Genomic DNA, 18,014 nt, shown 5'->3' with positions numbered 1-18,014 from the left:
TCGGAGTCTGACTGCTTGGACCTCCACAACAGTCCCTGAATACATGAAGCAGTGATAACTTGGGCGCACCACCTCTCAATTCATTCTAACGGAACTGCTGAGGATAGCTGAATAGCTCAGTTATCTCCAACAGTCCCATGAAAATGAATGAATGGATGGGTGGTGTGCGGGGTGATCAGCGCTCCATTTGTCGAGGTCCTAAAAGTCAGATCCCCACCAATCAAATAGTATCCCCTATTTCTTGGGGCAACTCCCTTAGGTCACAGTGACAGTGGAAGCCAAGACTACTGGCTACTGAGATCCTATTATGAAAAGGATATAAAGGTTGAATATAGCTATCCGGCCCTGATATCATACGTGAAGTGGCTGTTGGCCGTACAGTTGCTATAAGTACATTGATGTGGTGTAAGATCCCGCTAGTCCACTCTTCAGGTGGTTACATCTTTTGTTTCGGAGCCCACACTCTACATGGTGCTTGACTCTGTTGCGCAGTACGTTCTGCTATGAGCATGGTACATTCTTCCTTTGGGTGTGTTCCGCTTAGTTGAGTAAATACCTAGGTCACATAGCTGTGGCCTCCCTTAGGTGCTCTTTGTAAACCTTGTACCTGGGAGGGGTGGAGTGAGAATGAAGAAGGGGTCTATTTCTAGAGCAGAGATTCCTAATGCTGTTTAGTTCTTAAGACGTCTGAGCACTTTCCGTAAATCTCAAGCCACTTCTGGTCACTTATCGGATCTGTGTTTAGAACGGAGCCTTGGGAGGGGGTTACTCTTATTGAGAGAGGATAAGTAGACCCTTTTATTATGTAATGTTTGTAGGAGGCATGAAGTGTGGTGATAACTGTAAGGAGGAGCATCTGAGCCGTACGTGCTTGAAAGTCAATTATATACAATTATGACAGAACGGAACAATGAGAAGAGTCCTCGTTCTTGTGCTGTGTTCACATTTGCGCCAAAGGCTCAAGCAGGATCCTCTGCGGATTCAGCCAAATTTGACGAAGCTAAGCTGGTCTTGCATGCAGTAAAATGCTGGACCCCGTTGTTAGCCATTCCAACCTCACCTCTTAGTGTGACGTCTACCTCTACACAGCATACGCAGCACCATCGGAGTCCCATGAGGCTCCCGTAGTGAAAGTACATGTTACTTTCACTTTCCCCACACAGTGCTCATTGAGCACTGTATATCGGGGAAGCAGAAGGCAGGAAGGGTTAAAAACCCCTCCTGCCTTCTGCTCCGGGTTATCAGCTGTCACGAACAGCTGATAACCCGTTCCTGTCTCTGACTGATTGCAGAGACAGGAGACTTAAAGCACCGCCGTAATTTTACTATCGGCGGTGCTCTAAACCCAGGACCAGCCGCCATGAATTTACAGTGGCTGGTCCTAAACAGGTTAAATAGTCACTGATAAAAAATGTGAAGGTTTTATGGTAGCGCTGTCAATATTGCGATGGCTCAGTTTGGTGCTACAGCCACAGCTCCCATTGAATTCCGTGTAGTACCAACCCAGGCCATGCAGTACCGACAGCGCTATCTGCTTCCAGCCCTGTCTGCACTGACAGAGTGCCCATCGATCAGCTGATTTGAAGGGATCCTGAGCAGTGAGCCCCCGGCAAACACTTCTTGATGACCTACCCATATGATGGGTCAGCAATAGTAAAAGGTACGGACAACCCCTTGAAAACAGTAATCTGGTTTCTATAAATCAAGGTTATCCAATTTTCTAGAATAGTCTGTATGTATTCCTCACAGTTTACAGGATCTCGTCATGGTTGACTAGCTTCCCTGGTCATGTGACGCACATACGGTACACAACTCTGATAACTGTACCGCAATTCTGTGTGTATCACATGACCAGGATGGATCTGTAGCTCCTGGTAGTAAACCACTTGCACTCCACAGCCATTCTATGGTCAGATCGGGCTTTAGTTATGTCTTTGTATAGACTCGTATTGTATTTGAGTCTCCCAACTGTCCCGGATGTGACAGGACAGTCCCTTGATTTTGTGAGTTGTCCCACTATCCCCGGAGGCAGGAGATGTGTCCGGCATTGGGGATAGAGTAAAGAAAAACAAAATCTTATACTTGCCTCTCACTCCCCCGCGAGATTCGTCTGTGCCACTACCATGGATTCCCTGTGCACTTCCGGGTAGCAGGTTCACATAATTACTTCGGCTAATTATTGACTCCGGCGATCAAGGGATCCTGATACACAGACAAGTGGTCATTAGCACTTTGAAGTAAGCAGGGAACAGTAGCCATGTGCTCCAGAGTAAGAGAGGCTGATATAAGATTCTTTATTTTACTATACAAGAAAGGACATTTTGGGCCACTATTACCAGGGGACAAGTGGGGGTATTGTTATTACGGGATGAGGGCATCAGGGATACTATTACTATGAGAGAGACACTAAGAGGCACCACTACTACTGTGAGAGGGACACAAAGGGGCATTGGTAATTCTGTGAGAGGGGCACTATTGCTGTTGTGAGAGGGGCACTATTACTATAGTGAAAGGGATGCTATTACTACTTTGGAAGCAGCATTATTACTATGTGTGAAGGGTGCTAAGGGGCTTTATTACTGTGAAAAGGGCCCTATTACTACTGTGAGAATGCCACTATTATTACTGTGAAAGGAGCACTATTACTACTTTAAGATGGCACTATTACTACTGTGAGAGGAGCACTAAGGGATACTATTACTATGTGAGGGGCACTATTACTGCTGTGAGAGGAGCACTATTACTACTGTGAAAAGGGCACTATTACAACTGTGAGAGGAGCACTAAGGAATACTATTACTATGTGAGGGGCACTATTACTGCTGTGAGAGGAGCACTATTACTACTGTGAGAGGAGCACTAAGGGATACTATTACTATGTGAGGGGCACTATTACTGCTGAGAGGGGCACTATTAATATGATCAAATGGGTGTTATTACTACTTTGGAAGCGGCATTATTACTAATGTGTGAAGGGTGCTAAGGGGCTCTATTACTGTGAAAGGGGCGCTATTACTACTTTGAGAATGCCACTATTATTACTGAAAAAGGAGGACTATTACTACTTTAGGATGGCACTATTACTACTGTGAGAGGAGCACTAAGGGATACTATTACTATGTGAGGGGCACTATTACTGCTGTGAGAGGAGCACTATTACTACTGTGAGAGGAGCACTAAGGGATACTATTACTATGTGAGGGGTACTATTACTGCTGTGAGAGGGGCACTAAGGGATACTATTACTATGTGAGGGGCACTATAACTACTGTGAGAGGGGCACTATTACTACTGTGAAGAGGGGACTATTACAACTGTGAGAAGAGCACTAAGGGATACTATTACTATGTAAGTGGCACTATTACTCCTGTGAGGAAGGCACTATTACTGCTGTTAGAGCGGCACTAAGGGATACTATTACTACTGTGAGAGGGGCACTAATACTACTGTGAAAAGGGCACTATTACAACTGTGAGAGGAGCACTAAGAAATGCTATTACTATGTGAGGGGCACTAAGGTATACTATTACTGTGTGAGGAGCTCTAAGGAATACTATTACTATGTGAGGGGCACTAAGGTATACTATTACTGTGTGAGGGGCACTAAGGGATACTATTACTGTGTGAGGGGCACTAAGGGATACTATTACTGTGTGAGGGGCACTAAGGGATACTATTACTGTGTGAGGGGCACTAAGGGATACTATTACTGTGAGAGGGGCACTAAGGGATACTATTACTGTGAGAGGGGCACTAAGGGATACTATTACTGTGAGAGGGGCAAAAGGGATACTATTACTTTGTGAGGGGCACTATTACTACTGTGAGGAGGGCACTATTACTACTGTGAGGTGGTGACTAAAGCGCATCATTACTGTGAGGTGACGCAAAGGATGTGGCTTAGCAAAAGTGGTGTGGCCTAATATAAGAATTTGCTACAGCACATTACGCGGGCATCGAGAATTATCCCTCTTTTTGTTGTTCAGTAAGTGGGAGGTAAGCTGGGTAAATAAATACTGAACACAATCTGCTGGATGAGCTCAGGCTCATAACCACAGTAGCGGAATGAAATAACTCTTTATGATGCCAAGGTTCCCAGTATAATGCCTGGCACTCCATACTTATTTCCTATTGTGCATGACCCATGATTCATAGGTGCCGCCGCTGCCTCTGTTGTGCCGGCCTGTCTCCTCCTGCTGACATGACAGCTATTATGCAGCCTTTGTATGTGTCAGGTTTTTAACTTGCTACATTTCTGCTCTCATGAATCCGCTTGCTTGGCTACACTGAATATTCCGGATTTGTTTTGACATCTTGTTGCCATGGCAGCACAGATGGATTGTTACTTGTGTGATTGGAGATCATTTCTGCGTCTGTTCTTGACATTCTATATACTCCGTCTTGTATTATCACTGCGTGCCGCTCTGCTCTTTCTGCTTCACTTGCTTTTCCTTTTATGTATTGTATTACTGCACTGTTTGTGTTGTGGCAGTCTTTATGGAAAGCCGCTTTGTATGTGCCTCTGTCTTGTCTGTACTTGTTCTTTGCGCTGATCTATATGTGGCAGATTGAAACCAGCAGCTCCATCTGCTCCACATATGTCACACTGTAAGCTATTTTTATTGGACATTTAGGTTTACCTTGATCATTTATTTGTAGCTTGTTTTACGCTTTTGCATAAATATAGAATTCATATTCCACATTTCACATTCTAAACCGCTTCCCTTAAGGCCACATTCACATCTCATTTTTTTGGACCTATCAAGGGGTCCCATCAGGGTGTCCATTTAACCCTTTACAATCCAATTTGTATCCTGGTTTTCCTAGGGGGCTTACTCTTTTTCTGCCATTATACAACGGCGCTATCTGCTGGCTAAAGCCAGTACTGCATGAGGTGACACGTTGGATAGGCTCCGACAGCAGAGAGGCTGGCAATATACAGTAAGAGAACCCCGACGGACGTCTTCCAACATCGGAGCTGTACAGCCTTAAATCATAATGTCTTCAGAGGTCAAACGGTGGATTGGAAAGGGTAAAAATCTCAAAAACGGAATTCCTGGGTGAAGCCTATCTTGGCCATTATAGACAACTGCTGAAAGCCGAAAATTAATGGAAACCTGACGAAACGTTGACCTTATTGGCCTTGGTTTTGGCAGTTTTATAGAATGTCAGAGAGAGGTTCCATTTTGGGACTTTTAAGCAAACACCCTGATGGGACCCCCGGGAGGTGTGAATGGAGCCTTAGTGACACATCAAAGAGCTAAAAACATTTTTTTTTTAAATTTTGAAATGGTGATGAAGTGGTTGTTACTTGCTGTGTTTTCCCCCCACAATGCAATATTAGTCAAATGGGACAGTCTTCATACTAAATTTTAATATGGCGCTTTGCATCGTGGACCCAAATATTGTGGTTCACTAAAGTTAATTGGAGCAATTTAGAGGGGCGCAGTAAAGGGTTCTTCCCTCGACTGAAATGATGTTGTACCACTAGGATAGATCATCAATGTATGAACGTGGGCACTGGCATAACTATAGCAGATGCAGGGGATGCGGTTGCACCCGGGCCCAGGAGCCTTAGGGAGCTCATAATGCCTCTCTTCTCCATATAGGGAGCCCAGTACTATGAATAAAGCATTATAGTTGGGGACGCTGTTACAGGTTTTGCATTGGGGCCCAGAAGCTTCAAGTTACGCCTTTGTGTTAAGGGCTTAAGAGACATTGAGGGGCCCCAAGATAAACTTTTGCACCTGGGCCCTTGAGCCTTTAGCTACACCCCTGAACATGGGGGTCCTACCAGTCCTGATCCTCACCAACAGCACTGCGCTCCCTTCACTATTTTTGCCCGTACAGCTGCGCTCCTGGCCACAAGGCTGTGCAGGGAACTTAAGCTGGCCCAGCTCACTTTAATGGGACAGTGCTGCAGTTTTCTGTACAGAATTTGGCCATGGCACTGCTGTACAGGGAAAAACCATGAAGAGGACACAGCTATACTCTAGTTCTGTAGCCCCTTCATTCTGAGCATTGGTGAGATCGGACCCCTACTCATCATACAGTGATGGCAGACTTGAGCAATATACCACCAGTTTACAAAATGTGTACATCCCTTTAAAAGGTTATCTACTTTGGAAAATCTTTTAATTGTTGGGCTGCTTTCAGAATTGACATTTTTGCTACATTTTTCTAAACCTCATTAAAAAAACTACATTAAAAAGGCACGTGGTTTACCAAAAATGATGCTTTATTTTTCGCTGTGGTTCGAAAACTCTTAAAAAATGCACCAAAAAGGGCAAGCAGGACGTTGCATTGGAGTGCAAGCTTTGGTCTTCATTTGAGCAGGTTTTTGTTTTTTTCTGGCACAATCGACTACGCTATTCTGTTCGGCACAAATGCCAGAAAGGAATAGAAACCTGCTCATGGCCTGTGGTTCCATCTGGATTCAGTTTTCGGCGATCCAGACAGAACTCTGGGATGGAAAGGCTTAGCAAGAACACTACTAGAGTGTGAACCTTAGCTCTGATGATCAGTTGATCACTTGTGTTCATCAGTTCTCCAGCAGCGCCACCACAGGTGGAAATAAGCCATTACAGTTTGTATTGAAATCCGTAAGCTGTTCCTGTAAGGCCTCTTCATGACGGGTCCTCCAGAGGGATAGGCAATCTTAGCCGTCTTCCTCTGCTGGAATGGTGATGGTGCTTCCAAGTCTTAGCAGAACAGAATTCCATATACAGTGAAGTTGTTCTTCCGTGACAGATTCTCATTAAGAGTCCTCCGATTTTCCCAATTACACTCCACTGACTGACATCTTAGTATTTAATGTTGAGGTGGATTCCTAGTGTGAAATTATGTGAAAAGCTCCACATCAGTTGCGTCTGGTTTCCAGTCCATTTTGCTTCACGTGTTTGTCTGAAAGCGTATTTAGCAGCTCTACAACATTATGTAATGTTATGGTCACAGTCCAGATCCTTTTAATTTGGGTCTGTTTTACGTCCGGATACATTCGAGTGTCAGTCATTACAGGGATGGCACCAGTATCTATTCAAGGGGAACACAGTCCTGGGTGCTGATTATGGCTATGAGCAAAATCTGGTCATCTGTCGCAGACTGATGAAACCTACACCAGGTCCTTCATGGGGTTGTAACAAAGAAAAAATGTAAATGGGCCAAGAATCCACCAGGTGTTTCATTAACTTAAATTTGCCATGGACCTACTATGCCACTTGGCTTTTGGCTACTCATGAGGATTGCTCTAAGATCTCCCTGTTCTCCACTCTTTAACCCCTTTTAGAGGGATTTGGCCTTCACTGCCGGAAATCTACAAGTCGTTTCTTCAGAAACCGTTTTAGTACAATGGCAACTGACCCAAATGGGTCAGAGGTCACCAAAGGGATATGCAAGGGTATACTCTATGTAGTAGACTGAGGTCTGGAAAGGTGTTGTTTATGGGAAATGGTAAACGGGCTGAAAAACAGGGCAGGTGGGGTTTTTGCAGTACCGTAAAGAGACAGAACATCAAGGCACGCGACAGTCAGTCAATTTGAAGTCAAGAATCAGGCTGAGGTTGGGATAAGCAGAAGTTGGGAAAGCTTTGTACACAGGCAAGGGTCAAATCAAGAGTCAAGTAGATACAGAACAACTTCATTGGATCACTAAGAACCTTATTGCTCCAACATCCCTTTGTTGAGAGAGTGGGGAGTTTGACCCTCTAACTTCCTTCCATATGGATATATGTTCCATTGGTAGCCTTGACAAAAGAAGACCTGTTTTCCATAATAATCACTGGCTTGCAGAGACTTTCTTGCCAATGACTTATGCATTGATATTTACAACTGAATGTACAGAGTGCTATAAAGTGAAAGCATATGTTCCTGCCCTCATCATCTCCGCGTGTTTCTTACTGGAGAGCATTATGGCTGTAATCTATTTTACTACAAGAGAATGATTTCCTTCCTTTCTTCTAGTACTAGCCCTCCTCTGCCATTAATTGGAGAGATTCTCACCAGCGCCCCCAGGCTGACTTTCTATGGATTCCTCATGGCCCTGTCAAAGAATGCTGGAATCAACCAGAGCATCGGTGAGTGTCCTTATATACCACGAGGTGGGATGAGTCTTGCTTTGTAGGACCTTTTATTGAGAAATGCATTTTCTTGCTGGATTTACACTTTTTTCCCCAGTACTGTGGCAGAATGAAACATGAGACTCCAGAACAATAACCCGCTGGTACTGGGATACTGGTATCTGATATAGTTCAATCACAAGGTAGTAGTTATAGTATGAGGAACCGTGAAATGCAGACATTTGGATTAAATGAACAAAGGTACTCTGATACACTATGGATCCAGTAATGCAAATTGGCAATAGGGATACAATATACCAGGGATACTGTTATACACTATGCATCCAGTATGGCAAGTTGGCACTTAGGAACCAGCAAGGCTCACTGGCTACACTGTGGATGCAAGTATGGCACAAGGAATATAGTATACCACGCTGTATACACTATGGATCCAGTATGGCACGTTGGCACTTGGGATCCCGTAAGGCCCCTGGGTACACTTTAGATCTAGTATCGCACAAGGGATACAATATACCACACTGTATATACTATAGATCCAGTATTGCACATTGGCACTTGGGATCCAGTAAGACCCTTGGCCACACTGTAAATCCAGTATGGCACAAGAAATACAGTATACCACGCTGTATGCACTATGGATTTGGTGTGACTCACTGGCACTTTAGCCAGTAAGCCTTACTGGATCTCCACTGTGGATCCAGTATGGAACAAGGGGTACAGTATATCCCACTGTATACACTACTGTGATACCATCAAAGCAGATACTGGCATGGATATCACAGAACTGAAAGAAGCAGCGCAAAACCGAAAAACATGAAGGGAGCTCGCCTTTAGGGTCATCAAGGGTCGTGAATGGCTAACAACAACATACACTATGCATCCAGTATGGCACACTGGCACTTGGAATCTAGTAAGGCTCACTAGCTACACTGTGAATGCAGTATGGCAGACTGTCTGGGCTGTAGATCTAGTATGGCACTTTGGCTCAATGGGTACAGTATACCACACTGTGTACACTATGGATCCAGTATGGCACATTGACACTTGGGATCCAGTATGGCGCACTGGCAATTGGGATCCAGTATGGCACACTGGCAATTGGGATCCAGTATGGCACACTGGCACTGGGGATCCAGTAAGGCCCACTAGCTACATTGGGGATCCAGTAAGGCCCACTGTCTACACTATGGTCACAGACTGCATACAAACAAATCTCATGTATAGTCGTGCAGCCGTGTTTCAATCTGTAACCATGGAGACACATATCTTCATAGGTGCTGTAGACACAAAACGGCAGGTTACGTTTAATAAGGAAGGATTGCAAATTTGTTTGATAAAAATTTATTGCAAAAGTCTACATACCCCTTAAAGGGTTTTTGCCAAGATGACATCCCCTGTTAACATGCCTTCTATGGCCGGAACACAGAGCTGCTCTGCAAGTGCCGTCCTTGTAACTACTGGGTGTCCATTTGCATGAGCGGCTGTCCTTTAATACTACATTTCCCGTACAACAACCGCAATAGGGGAAGTGTCTCACTAGTCATGGCTTTCCCTGGCGAAATCCGCTGTACGCCACGACCAAGACCCACATTCTGAAAAGGGCTATGTATTTTGGCATAACCCCCTTTAAATGGGTTCTCGAGGACTTTCACTATTGATGATCTATTCTCAGGATGAGTGATCAATTGTTGATTGGCAGGGGTCTGCTGCTCAGGATTCCCACTGATCAGCTTATGTTGGGCCCATTGCCAATGTGGACAGCACTGGAAGCAGATAGCGCTGTTCTAATTGCATGGGCTTAATTCGGTACTGCAGGCACAGCTCCTGCTGTGCCTGCAATACCAAATTGGTTACTGCAATACTGGCCACTGCAGTTTGCTTCCAGCCCTGTCCGTACTGACACTGGTCCTGGGAATCAGCTGATTGACAGGGATCACAAGCAGTGGACCCCCGCCGATCATCTATTGATCACCTATCCTCAGGAAAGTTCATCCATAGTAAAACCCTTGCGTTGAATGAAAGCCGCTATGTTGGGTTTAGTTTTTAGTGCATGTTCGCCCCTTTGGTTTGAGATGTTTGCTATTGAGAAGTAACATTTATGTATTTTTATGGCATCTTTTTATGTAGCAGAAGTTTGCATTTAGCAGGAACATCCGATGTAAGCAGATAACAGCGCGGCTTTGATCTGTACTAATGTGCGGTAAAGCCATTAAACTGAACGTGAAGGACTTTTTATGTTATCTCTGCCAATCTTCCTTGTTTAATCCCTTTGCTGTCAGATGTGAAGCACACAGATCTCCCTGACAGTCTGCAGCAGATGGAACCGCGCCGCTCACGCTCAGCGCCCGACGCCACAACTAGTCTGCGTGGATCTCTTTCACTCGATTGTCACCTGTGTGCAGAGGGGGACTTCCTGGACTTGATCAGGCTTGAATAGGAGAGTCCATGGACTGATAGGAAACGGTGGAATTAAACAGTTCTCATGCCCTCGGTCACTTACGTGGAGGCAATGGACAGTGACGACTTTTGTACAGATTGAAGCTGGCACGAAGATCTGGTTTATAATCTCGCCAATAGATAAGAAGTTGTTCAGGCGGTTTCCAACCGTAAACTATTGATGGCCTATCCTCGTTATAGGTTATCATTAGTTGATTGCCGGGGTTACACTGTTCGGGATCCCTGTTGATCAGCTGATGGTAGTCCGTAAAGGAGAAAGCAGTTAATAAATCACTTCTACCTTCTCCTCCAGGTCCTTGGCTGTGATTAACCCTTTCCAATCCAATTTGTATTTTAGTTTTCCTAGGGGGCTTACTCTTTTTTTCTGCCGTTATACAATGGCGCCATCTGCCTGCTAAAGCCAGTACTGCATGAGGTGACACGTTGGATAGGCTCCGACAGCAGAGAGACTGGCAATATACAGTAAGAGAACCCCGACGGACGTCTTCCAACATTTGGAGCTGTACAGCCTTAAATCATAATGTCTTTAGACGTCAGACAGTGGATTGCAAAGGGTTAACAGCTATGGATCTGACCTGCTACATTGCGGGAGCTTTTATCCTGCACTGTATTTTTACTATCTGCCGGGATTAAAGCCCAGGACACAGTGCCATAAATTTAGTATGCTTGGTCCTTACAGGGTTAACCCTTTCCAATCCACTGTCTGACGTCTAAAGACATTCTGATTGAAGGCTGTACAGCTCCGATGTTGGAAGACGTCCAACAGGATATTCTTACTGTTTATTACTGGCCTCTCTGTTGTCGGAGGCCTCTCCAGCATGTCCTATACCGCAGTACTGGCTCTAGCCAGCAGATGGCGCCCTTGTATAATGGCAGAAAGAGAAAGCTCCCTAGGAACCCTGAATCCAAAATTGGATTGCAAAGGGTTAAGAGTAGCCATAGATACAGAGTGAATACCCATAGGTAGACAGTAAATGCTAAAGAGAGGCTTATAAAAAATAATATGGCCGGTATTTCACTGGAATTGGAGGGGACCACCAGTATTCGCACCGGAAGACCATATAGACTCCATGTGCATGGCTTATTGGTTGATTCCGGCACAAAACCGCAGAGCTGTGATCTGTAATGTTAGCCGACCGGCTACTTCAAAGAACGGACTTGGGGATATTTTTAGCTTGGAGTCATCGCCGCCATATGGAGCTATTTGGGGGATTTTCCATGGAGTTGTCTCATGTTTTATCTACTCTTTCTTACTTTTACACTTCTAGCACCTGTTTGCCAAGACTAAATCCCTACCAAGAACTCGAGTGAGATATCAAGTGAACACTCATGCGTGCCGATGATATCATAGACTGGCTGCATATAAAATTTTTACTGTACCAGATCCTAAAGACCAAATGCCTCGAAGCAATTAAAGCCTTGCTGAACGTTGGACCTAAAATCCAGCATGTTTGACCCGTGTTTATTACATTTTAGCAGGTTGGACTTATTTTTTATTAGTTTCTTAGGGCTCACTCACACGGGTGTATGTTGCCCACCAATTATGCTTGTATTTTTCACCCACGTACCACACGGTGCTAGAGTCCCATTGATTTCTATCGGTCGACTCACACCTGCGTCTTTTTTCACATGCGTAATACGCGCACAAAAAAAGTAATATGTCATATTTTAGTGTGGATTTCGTGCGGAATACGCGCCAGTGTAGGCTATGGGGATAACACACTCAGCAAATATGCATGCATATACGCCTATGTTTGCCTGGAGAGGAGAAATGACAAATCATTAATTTTAACCCTTCCCAATCCAATTTTATATTTAGGGTTTCCTAAAAGGCTTTCTCTTTTTGCTGTTATACAGTGATGCCATCTGCTGGCTAAAGCCAGTGTGTGCACCAGAGAGGCTCCGACAGTCGAGTGGCTGGCCATAAACGGTAAGAATACCTTGTTGGACGTCTTCTGACATTGGAGCTGTACAAGCTTCAATCAGAATGCAGGAAGACAATAGACAGTGGATTGGAAAGGGTTAAAATGGAAACAATCAGCGGGTGCTATTGACAGTTTACAGCGGGCTCACACACACACACTGCGAGTTTTACTGCTGTGTGAGCCAGTGGTGAGCAGGCATATACACTTGTATAGAACGACAGGTCCCAGCAGCACAAACCTAACATACTAGATACTGAGCGGACCCCACTATGGTCAATGGGTCCATTTGGTGCTGTTTCTTTGTGTTTAATGATGGTTCTATTCAGCTACTTGGTGCCGATTTTCCTGCTCCCATAACATAGCCGGAAAATGGAAACCAGAAGCGAGAATGTGAACGAGCTTTAGGCTATTTGTAAAAATAAGAAAAAAAATACATGGAGTTGGAAACCCCTTTAATGCGGGATATTTTGTATGCTCATGCCCCCTAATAGTATTTTTGCTGTTGTCTGTCTCTACAGGAGCTCTGCCCGATAAGGTGGACTTGTTAGTTGATGAAGTTCTGGATAAGGAGCTTGACAGAATGTAAGTGGACGAGATCTATAGTATGTTCATGTTGTATGATTAAAAAGGTTGTCCGGGATTCCCCCCCCCCCCCCCCCCCAGCAACAGCACCCCTCTTGTTCATGGGCTAAAGGTCCATTTACACACACAGATCATCGCTCAAAATTCGTCAGAAACTGACAGTTTTGAGCGGTCATTTTGCATTAGCTACTAATGGGTTAATCAGCCCATTAGAAGCTAAGTAGCTTCATTTGCATGTGTTTAGAGAACATCGGGTGGTCTGTTCTCTAAATACATCGCTATTGTTCTCCAGCAGGACACCTGCTGAAAGAGTGAGTGTTATCAGCGCTGTCTGTGGAGAAGTCAGCATGCAGTCCCTCTTATCAGGGACCACGGATTTTAAGCTGTGCTGAGCTTGGCGATGGATGAAAAGTGCGCGATAAGTGCATGATGGGCGCATATTTACACACAACGATTATAGCTCAAAAGCCATCTTTTAAGCGATAATCGTTGTGTGTAAATGTACCTTAAAGGAGATGTCCCGCGCCGAAACGGGTTTTTTTTTTTTTCAACCCCCCCCCCGTTCGGCGCGAGACAACCCCGATGCAGGGAAGTAAAGGAAGCTTACCGGAGCGCTTACCTTAATCCCCGCGCTCCGGTGACTTCAATACTTACCGCTGAAGATGGCCGCCGGGATCCTCTGTCTTCGTGGACCGCAGCTCTTCTGTGCGGTCCACTGCCGATTCCAGCCTCCTGATTGGCTGGAATCGGCACGTGACGGGGCGGAGCTACACGGAGCCGCTCTCTGGCACGAGCGGCTCCATAGAAGACTACAGAAGACCCGGACTGCGCAAGCGCGGCTAATTTGGCCATCGGAGGCCGAAAATTAGTCGGCACCATGGAGACGAGGACGCTAGCAACGGAGCAGGTAAGTATAAAACTTTTTATAACTTCTGTATGGCTCATAATTAATGCACAATGTATATTACAAAGTGCATTATTATGGCCATACAGAAGTGTATAGACCCACTTGCTGCCTCGGGACAACCCCTTTAAGTCAGGTATTACAATTTACACTATCCTACTAGAAGTAATCAAACACCTGAGCAAGAATCAAAAGTAGTATTTAATTACATATGTTAATGCTAAGTGGGGCTCCTTTGGCCCTAATGACATCAGATACTCTCTGTGGCATACCTTCTACTAATGTCTGATAAAATTCAGCTGGTATTTCCCTCCATTCATGCTGCAAATGTCTGGCACGTTCTCTCAAGGAAGAAGGATGCTGTTCATGTTTCTTGATCTGATGTTCCAGTTCCTCCCAAAGATATTCAGTTGGGTTCAGGTCCGGACTCTGTTTAGGCCAGTCCAATCGTGGAACATCCTTGTCCTCAAACCTGTGACAAGGTGTGTTGTCTTTTTCACTGCTGACTATTCCCAGAGTATTGTCACATTGTCAGCAGCACATTATTGTCTAGAATGTCAGGGTCACCTCCATGTTCATGGTTCTTGTCACTACAACCAACGGACCGAGACCATGCCACGTAAAACATTCCCAGAACATAACAAAACCTCCGCCATACTTAACTGTTGGCACAACACACTCAGGCAAAAGGCCTTCCCCAGGCGTCCTCCAAACCCAGGTACGTCCATTTGATGTTAAGATAGAGCAGCATGATTCATCACTCCATGGACTGTTTTTCCATTGCTCAAATATCCAGTAATGATTCTCCTAGCACTGTTGACGGCCCAATGCATCTTCTGTGAGAGAACTCGCCAGACGTTTGCAGGATGAATGGAGGGAAATGCCAGCTAAAGTGTATCAGACATTAGTAGAAAGTATTCCACAGAGAGTTCTGATGTCATTAAGGCCAAAGGAGCCCTACTAAGTATTAACATATGGAAATAAATACTACTTTTGATTTTTGCTAAGGTGTCCGATTCCGTTTGGTAGGATAGTGTACTTATAATTAAGCAGATAAACCCGCTCTCCACACAATGCGGATGTCTCCGTTCATTCACTGCATTACTGCAACACAAAGATCATCTTATAATGTGATGCAATTTTTATTTGACACTTCTTGTCTTACAGATTATTTATATTTCTCCTTATTAATTTACATTTGTGCTTGATTCAACCATCACCGATGTCTATTGTTAATGCGGTACTATACCTTTAAGGAACTGCAAGCTCTTATATGTAATTGTCATGTGAAATAAGTTTGGCTGTTGATTAAACCTTGTGTGCTTTAAATGAGTGACGGGACACTAAATGTTTGTAGCAATGACTAAGGACATGTAGTACGTCTGAAACTTGGGATATCCTATCGACTTTTAATACATTTTCAATGAAACATGGAATTTTAAAAGGAACCTTTCACTAGAAAATTCACTATTAACCCCTTCAGTGGCAGGTTTATTATTACCAGGTCATGCCTCACAGGGCAGGTTTTTTAAATGAGTCAACAATGCAAGTAACAATCCCGGAAGATTTCAGATGACAGCTCAGTGCTCTGCACATTTCAGCACTAGAGCTGTCCACGGAAATCTTCCGGGCTTTAACTGCATGGTCAGTGCAGCAAGCCCCAAAGATTTTCCGGGTGTGCCACTAAAGGGGTTAAGCCACCACCATAGCATTATCCAGCATTGTCAATGTTATACAGACATATATGTCTAAGAACACAGAATAAGAGCCACCCCAAATTCTTACTTTTTTTTGGCACCCTATAAGTAATGCTGCCTTCACATCTGCGGCGGAGGGTTCCGTTTTCCTGCTCCATTCAGGGCGCCATGTGTGGAATGCATTGAACATGCTGGATAGTGCTATGGCAGCAGGTTATTAGTGAAGTTTTTAGTGACCAGTTCCTTTTAATTAGTTCGTCTTATTGAGTTGGATCATTTTCTTCTTTCATTACGGTTTACTTGAATAAGGCTGAGCTGCAGAACCAAATAGTCTGTGCACAAAAATGGCGCTATTCCCCAAAAGACTGACCCATTTTTCTAATCCTTTCTTTTCTTGCTTCAGTGTTGCTCAGTTATCTGCCTGCTCCATTACACACCCTACAACCTCCAGCCTTCTTCCTCCATCCCGAGATATTAGTCGTGTGGCTTCTCCTAAGAAGACCTTTCGACGCTCCGACCTGGAGAGCGATGGTTCCACCGAAGAGATAGAGGACGCCTCTGAAATCTAGAGCATCACATCTGGAGGACCTTCCTCTGCGCAGAAATAGATGTAACACCTAAATTCATCCCTATACGGTCAAACTTCCAGTATGAATCTAGCAGAGACCCCTCGCACTGCGCTGGTGGTAATATATAGTGGTAGGATTAGTGGATAGTCTTATGTTATATGTTCCTTCTCCGTGTATTATTGTCTATTTATTGAGTTGCACCTTCTCTTTTTGAGGTTTGTTGTTGACAAAATCTGTTAAAGGGATTTTACCATGAAATACATCCATAAGATATTCCATCGATGTCTGATAGATGTGGGTCCCACCTCTGGAAGCTCCACTTATTAGAAAAGCCAGGGTCTTCTGATTCGCAGTTTCCAGCCCCAATATTAAGTGAAGATTGTTGGCCCTGCAGCCACCTCACCTGGTGGATCAGGATTAGGAGATTCCCACTTTCTTAAGATGTTGGGTTCTAGAGATGGAAACTCCACCTACAGTATCAGACATTTATGGCATATCCTGTGTACTATAAATTTCTTCTGGAGAAAAGCACCTTGGATCCCTGAGCAAGAATAAAAAGTAGTTCTTATTTCTATATGTTAATACTTAGTGGGGCTCCTTTGGCCCTTAAGACATCAGATACTCTCCATAGCATACTTTTCTACTAACGTCTGATACACTTCAGCTGATATTTCCCTCTATTCATCCTGCAAACATCTGGTGAGTTCTCTCAAAGAGGATGGATGCTGCTTCTATTCCCTAACCCGACATTCCAGTTTGTCTCAAAGATGCTCAGTAGGGTTCAGGTCGGGACTCTCTGCAGCCGGTCCAATCTTGGAACATCCATATCCTCAAACCAACGTAAAACAGTGTTGGATGTGTGACAAGGCACGTTGTCTTGTTGGAAGTATGGCCGACCATTCCCAGAGTATTGCCACGTTGTTGGTAGCACATTGTTGTCTAGAATGTCAGGGTATACCTCTGTGTTCATGGTTCTTGTCACTACCATCAATGGTCCGAGACCATCGTGCCACGTAAAACTCCCCCATACCACAACAGAACCTCCACTGTACTTAACTGTTGGCACAACACACTCAGGTAAAAGGTGTTCCTCAGGATCCTCCACACCCAGGTACCTCTATCTGATGTGAAGATGGAGTAGTGTGATACTTCCATTGCTCAACTGTCCAATTACGATGTTCCTTGCACCATTGTAGATGGGTCGATGCATCTTCTTTGAGAGAACTTGACAGATGTTTTTAGGATGGATGGAGGGAAATACCAGCTAAAGTGTATTGGATGTTACTAGAAAGTATGCCACGGAGAACATTCAATGTCATTAGGAGCCCCACTAAGGCCGGGCTCACACAAGCATATATTGCAGCGTGCAGGCTGGGAGATATAGAGGTGCGGCCCACAGTCAGTACACAGTCATGTACTATCCTGGCGTGCATGCTCGCATAATACGCAGCATTGCTTGCGTATTTCGTGCAAGTTGTGTACAGTGTATTACGAGCGCAAGACCCGCGCACAGAATACGATGTACCGACACACTCATGTGAGCCCCACTCAGTATTAACATATGGAAATATCTGATACTTTTGATTCTTGCTCAGGTGTCCACTTACATTTGAGAGGATGTTGTACATATGGGGCTTTACCTCCTCACTGCCCACAGCTCATACTGCATGTGCTGAGCAGAGTCTAAATAGATGTAGATTACGTTATTACTTTACTTTAAGTTATTATTTTACTTGTTAATTTTATAATTGTTTTGTTTTTTATTTTTAATTTTTTATACAAAAATGACAATAAATCATTAATAAA

The 18,014-nt window shown here is 44.4% G+C and overlaps 1 protein-coding gene across 2 annotated transcripts in view; it reads left to right on the top strand.

Moving 5' to 3' along the window:
• CSTPP1 (centriolar satellite-associated tubulin polyglutamylase complex regulator 1) overlaps nucleotides 1-16,878 on the top strand; it is a 129,641-nt gene extending 112,763 nt beyond the window's left edge. Inside the window, exons 7-9 of one of the 2 annotated variants that reach the window (XM_066583372.1) lie at nucleotides 7,959-8,071; nucleotides 12,975-13,038; nucleotides 16,043-16,878. In XM_066583372.1, the coding sequence (XP_066439469.1) occupies nucleotides 7,959-8,071; nucleotides 12,975-13,038; nucleotides 16,043-16,208 (343 nt within the window). In that variant the 3' untranslated portion in view covers nucleotides 16,209-16,878. Of the gene's footprint in view, nucleotides 1-7,958; nucleotides 8,072-12,974; nucleotides 13,043-16,042 lie in introns of those variants that run through there. The other variant, XM_066583373.1, reaches the window with a different exon arrangement.
• Nucleotides 16,879-18,014: the final 1,136 nt, after the last annotated feature.

This window comes from Eleutherodactylus coqui, chromosome 11, assembly GCF_035609145.1.
Source record: "Eleutherodactylus coqui strain aEleCoq1 chromosome 11, aEleCoq1.hap1, whole genome shotgun sequence".
NCBI lineage: Eukaryota > Metazoa > Chordata > Amphibia > Anura > Eleutherodactylidae > Eleutherodactylus > Eleutherodactylus coqui.
The sequence above is the reverse complement of the archived record's forward strand: the minus strand, read 5'-3'. Positions and strand labels throughout refer to the sequence as shown.